Source organism: Numida meleagris, chromosome 6 (assembly GCF_002078875.1).
Source record: "Numida meleagris isolate 19003 breed g44 Domestic line chromosome 6, NumMel1.0, whole genome shotgun sequence".
NCBI lineage: Eukaryota > Metazoa > Chordata > Aves > Galliformes > Numididae > Numida > Numida meleagris.
This window is the reverse complement of record NC_034414.1, coordinates 44,525,762-44,532,902: the sequence shown is the minus strand read 5'-3', so window position 1 is coordinate 44,532,902 and position 7,141 is coordinate 44,525,762. Positions and strand designations below refer to the sequence as shown.

General features: G+C 41.8%; 1 protein-coding gene across 5 annotated transcripts in view; it reads left to right on the top strand.

Annotated features, from left to right (window-relative positions):
* PTPN21 (protein tyrosine phosphatase, non-receptor type 21) overlaps positions 1,773 to 7,141 on the top strand; it is a 41,935-nt gene continuing 36,566 nt past the window's right edge. The window contains exons 1-2 of one of the 5 annotated variants that reach the window (XM_021402741.1): positions 1,773 to 2,236; positions 5,400 to 5,629. In XM_021402741.1, the coding sequence (XP_021258416.1) occupies positions 5,450 to 5,629 (180 nt within the window). In that variant the 5' untranslated portion in view covers positions 1,773 to 2,236; positions 5,400 to 5,449. Of the gene's footprint in view, positions 2,237 to 5,259; positions 5,630 to 7,141 lie in introns of all 5 variants that reach the window. The other 4 variants (XM_021402740.1, XM_021402743.1, XM_021402742.1 and 1 more) reach the window with 4 other exon arrangements.

Genomic DNA, 7,141 nt, shown 5'->3' with positions numbered 1-7,141 from the left:
GCCCTTTTAGAATAAGGGCTGCAATATTAGTCTCTTCCGTAGATTCAAGGAGAACAAAGAAAGGGATGTGGATATTTCTCACTATGCATGCCATGAAAGATTGGAGGTTGAAGGGGAGAAGCAATAGCACAGTATAGTGCCCTGAAGCAATCAGGCTATGTCTTATTAATGTGTCTGTATCAGGGATCATCATGTGTTCATGGACTCCTTTGTCACTTCGTCCTATTTGTTAGAGATGGTGGGTGGAGCAAAGCAGGTAATGGAGAACCGATGGGGCAAAATATGGGATATAAAGGGCAAAATGGAGAAAATACAGATAAACACAGAGTTAGGATACAAACTAGGGTTTATAGAAAGCAGAAGAAAAAAAATGGAGTTCAGGAGTAAAGGTTTGACGAGCTTCAAAGGAGAAAACGTACGCAGTGTAGAAGCCTATGGGCAATGTCGTACCTGTATTTAAGATGATGTATCTTCTTTGATGAGCATGCAAAGAGAAAATACAGGAAGAAGTAATTCTGCCAAGTTAGAAAACTCTAATAATGCAACTTCCAGGCAGGGAATCAGGCAGGAAAGTGGTGTGATCAAAATTTACAATAGGAAATGAAACAGATAGGAGAATTGAGACTTTGTTTCCAGTATGAACTGTTTAGAAATAGGTGTTGCTTTTGTTACCCTGAATCTTCACGGTTTGGATTTGTCATGCATTACACTGTTCAGTTTTCTCAGGCAAGTAACCATAGTTCTGGCTTCTAACAGAACTATTAGAAAAGGATATCCATTTAGTTTAGTTCAAAGTAGTTTATTTTATTCAATATAAGACTCCTCTGAACAAATTCTTTTCTTGGTGTATGGACTATTCATTCTAACTATTGCTCATATGTGGGAGAAAAAAAGAGATAATTCCCCTGACTGGAGGAAACTTGCTGTATCTGAGGGAAATAACTCAGAAGAGCTCATCAAAGTATGAAATTGCATACGTATTTCAGCTGCGATTAGTGTCCTCCTCAGTAGCATTGTTTGCATAGCAGATCTGCAAGTTAGACTTGCTCAGACAGTAGCGTGTTTGCTTTATCTTCTTCGTCATCCCTCACCTGTTTCAAGTTTGTATATACTTTTGCCCGGCTCACACAATGTGGAGAACAATAACATTCTACATAGTGTACAACAATTGTTTGTTATGTGTGTATTTGTATTATTTTTGAGTATTTGTGGGAAGGGGATATAGCCCCCTATGTGAGGATTGAATTCATTAAACACTATAAATATTACTTAATGCTCGATAAGATGGTTGTTATTAAGGGCATACTTTGTACTGGAGCCTTTGGGAGTTTTGATGCATGAGGAAGAGCTGAAGGATCAGCCTTTAAGCCTGCATTTTCTTGCTGTGTATATTACCAACAGCTGAAACTTTGCAATGACTTCTGCTTTTATCTGCAGGCATTAATGTATGTGCATAGGTCACTTAGTATGGCACGTATGAATTAAACCCTGCAAATGCTTCCACGCTGTGTAAAAATAATAATAATAATGAAAATAAGAAGAACAACAGATTTTTTTTTTGTAAGAGATTTGCCTTAATTGGAAAGGCTTAAAATAAATGATCATATGATTAAAAAAGCAAGGATTGCCTGCTATTTGTTGTAGCCCCTATTTCTGTAGCAGCCCGCAGCCAGTGAAGCAGCTGTTCATTGCTGACATTCTCCCTGCCAGGCATTCCAACTCTGTGAGGTAATGGGCTGCAAGCATACGGGCCTTCGCTTTAATTCTTTCGGCGTATCCTTCCGCATGGGTAGAGCGAGGGGAACGCCTCCAGGAAAAGAAATTAAATGCACACACACACGGGCATACAGAGACGGGCGATTTGAAAATATTCCAGAGAAGGCGATTTTGTGCTCGTGCAGCACAGCGTGGCGTGGAGAGGCTGCCTGCAGAGCTGGCTGGCACTGGTTTGTTTTGTTGCAATATTTCCTTCCACCCCCAGCTCTTTACCCAGTGGAATGATATCCAGAGCAAGTTTTTTGAGACAGGAAGTGAGGAATGTTTTCACTATGAGTGATCTGAGAAGAAGGTGGGTTAGCCGAGATAGCAGCTGTGTGGTGCGGGAGGAGCACAGTAAGGCAGTTCCCAAGGAGTACAGATGAGATGGCTCCGCCAGAAGACATCTCAGAGCACTGCGGCTTTTCTTCAGCTGTACTCATGTGAAGAGAGGCTCGGTGTCTTCGGATTGCAGCAAAAGGTAATGGGAAAACTGCAGGCACAGGAAAACGTAGTGCGTGAGCACAGCTGTGTGAGGAGTTTCCAGCATTTACTTTTTGAAAAGTAAAGGCTGTAGAGCTCTGTGCTTCTGAAGGAAGAAGTTGGAGAGGTGCACTCACTGTGGCTCTTTTAGTCCAGAAGCCAAGTCAAAGATTAACTGGTAAAACAAGGGGAGGGTAGAGTACTCTGATTGATTTATTTTTTTCTGGCTCCCTAAATTTCTCACCCCCCCCCCAAAAAAAAAGTATTTTGAGCATTTAAAATTACAGGAACTTTATTCTTCTGTAAGATTTTGCAGTTTTATTTCACATGCTATTGTTCACACAGACTATTTGAGAATCTTTGTAGAGTAAAATGCTTATTATTGAGGGGAAAGTGGGAAGTGGGAGGGGTAAGTAAGGGGAAAAGATATCACAGTGCTTCGTAATTGTTTCAGTCATGAGCATGTTGCTGTAATTCTAGTACAAAATTTTAAAAGCAACTATGTTTGTGTTGAAATGTAAGCATACCAAGTTGGGCCACAAATGACATTTTTACTTGTTGCGTGAAAATTCCAGGCTTGCTAAATGAAGGGTTGTTGTTTTTGAGAGAGTCACCTGGGTTTGCGACCTCTGGCTGTTTGTAGTTCCTGTCTGCTAAAGTAGCTTTGTAACAATGCAGATGTATCCTAACTTGAAATTATGCAGAAGGCAAATATGAGAGTGATTGCTGATTACTCTTGGCATGTTCTGAAAATTCTCACCTAAGCTTTCTCCCTATGCCTGCACTGCTACCTGTGCGTATAGAGAAATTACTGAGATTGGAGACAGCCTAAAGTCACCATGAGGTGCCCTGTGAATTTCATCTACCACTGCTTCCTGATATTTCTTCCACGCTCTTGGGATACTTTTCTGAGGGTCTGATGGGGTCATAACAGTTTCAGTCTTTTATGTTCAGTCTGTAAAACTGAGATTAAAACAGCACTGCACTTGTGATTGCAGCCTTCAAAAAAGTGAATAAATTGGTTTCTCATGTTGCTGTAGCACCAAATTAAAAAATGCATAATTGTGAACAGAATGTGTCACAGAAGTGAGCTAAGGTCAGTCAGCCAAAAGTTTCACTGCCAGGAATAAACCCAGTGCGAGATTCTGCTGGCAGTGGGCAGGAAACTAAAAGCTTCTGTCCACAGAGCATTCCCCGCGTGCTGCTCTTCGGGGCTGGATTTGGAGGATCAGTGTGCAGAGCAAGTAATCAAGTGAGGAGACACTGCCTGTCTCTAGAATTTTCAGTGAAACTTGTTGCTGTCAGTTGTTACTTATTCTGTGGCCACACCCAAGAGTAATTGAGTCAGTGTTTGGATTTTATTTATTTATTTATTTTTGGGGGGTGGGGGGGAGGATGTTGAATCAGTAGTAGTGAATCTTAAGGTTTTAGATGATACCTGTTCAGGATGGGGACTGTGTACAATGGCAGAATGGCCTCCAGCTCGTTAGAAGCATGGCCATGAAATCTGCTTCTGTTCATTCTCTGAGTTGCAAAGATGTCATCGAGGAAAAATGCCATGCTGCCCCTCAGGCCTGCAGCCCTCCTGCCTCCGCTCCTCCACGGTGCCTGAAAAAGCGGAGCACGGAGCCTGGCAGGGGCATTTCAACCCAGACAGTCTGGTTGTGTTGAGTAAGGTTGCATTTCTACGTATGTGTATAAACATACAGCAGTGTGGTGGTAGCTGGTTGTTTAAACCTTTCCATGTACTAACAGGTGCACTAGGGGGGTTATTTCCGATTCCTCTTTCCCAAATAAATGGATACATTTATTCCTGTAGCTCTTCTTATCTGAGAGGAGCCCTCAGGATTCAAACTGTGCCTTTTAAAACGCGTTATTCCTGTGGTTTGTTGTTTTATTTATTTTTTTGTGATTATGCCTCTTACTTCCGAGAAGCGCGGTGCTGCCGCTAGAGGTGCCGCGGCGGCTCACCCAGCGGAGCTAGAACAATGCGGCCGGGCCGTGTGCTTGGGGCTGCCGCCTGAGTCCGCCTGAGGGAGCTGCCTGGGCCGGGAGCAGCCCCGTCCCGGTGCCGGGTGGGCATCGGCTCGAGTCATCGTGTTTGGGTGGCCCTCCTGAGGCTGTCCCCCGCCTGGCTGAAACGCTTTCATTTGGGTGGTGAACCCAGCGCTGCAGTGCCTTGAGTGCTCACACTGCTGCAGGACAACCTGTGTTCACCCAGTGCGTTTGTTTTCCATGTGCTACTGAAAATCAAAACCAGTTAGGCTGAGGCACAAGGGATGAGAAAGCTCAGAAGAGGGGAAAGGCAAAGTTAGTACACGGCAGAGCCGACAGGAGAGCAGGTGTGAAGGTGTTTGCAAAAGGCGGGAGGAGGGGAACAGGCGGCTGCCGTTACACTTGGAAGAAGTGCACTTTTTTTTCCAAAGAAAAATCAGAAAAGAAATAGTTTTCAGAATTAACATACTGTGGTGTGAAGCAAACCATAACTTCAAACAGTGTACAGCACTTTAACATAAGAAATAATGGCTCAGTGAGCTGCAATTCAGGGAAAATTAGAAGAATTGGATTTTAATTGTCTGGTAGGAAATGGCTGAGGTGTGAGGTATAGTGCCTCACTTCCTGCCTTTCTTTGGGACTTGGTTTTGTGTTTAATCCAACAGATAGCAGCTGAAGCTGCATGCTGCTCTGAAATAATGCCCGACTGCTGGTTTTGCTCTTAAAGAAAATGGCTTTCGTCAGCATTACAAGTACCATAGGACTTTCTAGAGGTCTTTCATTTAAATGCCAAATCAGTTTAGAAGTGCTTCTTATTTTAAGGCATTTCAGCCATGTTTAATCAAGGGTCATTATTTACTTGCAAGTTAAAAAACATACACACACACACACAAAACTTGCCAAAGACTAATGTTGTATGTGGAAAAACCAGAAACTCTGGTGCTTATTTGAGTATTTGAATGCATAACAGCTCTGAAAATTGTTTCTGCTTCATGTATATTTTCTTTATCTTTTACTTCTTACTAGGATTCCAGTGGATGCCCCTCTACTTGTATATCGGTGGAAAACTTACTTACCTTTAATGGATACTGCTGGTGGTGGTTGATTTTTGGAGACTTTACAGCTCCTTACTGTTTGAGAGGAAACTGCTGTTTTTCCTCTCTCAGGTCCCTGTGGTAGTAGCTCTTTATCTCTAACCATCGGTGTGGGAAAGAAGATGCCTCTACCTTTTGGGTTAAAATTGAAACGAACTCGACGCTATACAGTATCCAGCAAGAGCTGCTTGGTGGCTCGGATCCAGCTGCTCAATAATGAATTTGTGGAGTTCACACTATCTGTGGAAAGCACGGGCCAGGAAAGTCTGGAAGCAGTGGCTCAGAGGCTTGAGTTGCGGGAGGTGAGTGAACTGGCACGTTAAGGTATGGCTTTATCTCTGGTGCTAGATGGCCTTCATGGTGAATCCTTACCATTTGGGGCAGTCAGCTTGTTTACTGGAATGGCTATTCTGTGCACCCCTTGTTTCTTCACAGTCTGGTCTTGAGGATGAATTGGATTGATCCAAAACAGTTGCAAAACTTACCTTACTGAACAAGAGAATGCCTAAGGCAACAACATGTGAGAAGTGGCAGTGAACAGAAGCTTAGAAAGATGAACAAAGCCACCGCAGTGGTTGTTTTTAAATCTAACAGTGCTGAAAACATCGTTTAAAAAAAAAAAAAAAAGAAAACACCACCACATACTTTCTGTCTAAGCAACGTGGCTAAGAATCACTGAGAGACATGAGATTTTAGATCCTTATAAATTAGGACATGAAAGAGAATGTTATTGGTGTGCATATATTTCTGATGGATTAGTGCTGCGAAAAGAACCTGAAGCACAAATGTGGTACGTGTGCTGGGCGACTATTTCTATTGTTTGTTCACATATTGCAAACTTGTTTGCAGCCAGTGCCTTTGAGCAAGCATATAGTCATTTAAAGCGATGTCTGAGCTCATGGAGAAACATGATTTGCACTAGCTGTAGCTGTATAACATCTTCCCCCTCACCCCCCTGTTTACTGCTAGGTATTTTAAAATATTTTGCAACTGAAATTGAACTCTTCTCCCATGTATGTGGTGATGATTCTGCAAACATTGATTACTGTACATAGCATGCATTGCTGTAGAATTTATCAGTAGGAAATGCTCCATACCGTCAGTTGTTCTCATAAATATTTTTTTTCCTGTTTGGTGAATAATAAATGAAAAAAGAGTTAATCCGTTCATCTCTGTTTGTTTATTGTTTATGTTTTCTGTCCCAATATGCTTTCTGGATTGTCCAAGTATTCTTTATCTGTACAATCACTGTGGAAAAATGCAATTCTGTGGAGTGGTATGACTTATTTTTTCTTGCTCTTTCTAGAAAAGGGGAAATCTAAGTACTCTCATAGCCTTAGCATTTACTTAGGACACATCAGGTGTAATGTATCTAGAATTCAGTTGTTGTGATTGAATGGAGTTTGTCAGTTTTACCTATGCACTTTCAGATGTCACTGCTAAGTCAACAGAAGGTAAAGAACTTAACTACGTTTGATTTGCAAAATGCGAAGGCTTTGTCTTCCTGAGTGATGACCACTGGCTTTTATTGGTCTATTTACAAAGCGTTGGAGATGCATAGTGTTTGTTTCTTTTTTCAGCAATTCATTATCTCTTTCACTGGAGCCATTCCTAAAATCTGTTTTGTTTTTTTTTTTTTAAAAAAAAAAAGTTGGCAATTCCCGCAATTCATAGCCGTATATCAGAGTAAGGGAGTTGACACCACACTGCTGAACTCAGAACAGATTCTTTTGGTCATGCATTCTTGCATGGATTATTTTGGCAGGAAAATGTGTTGCAATAAAAGGGAATGGAAAGTAGGGATATAAATTACT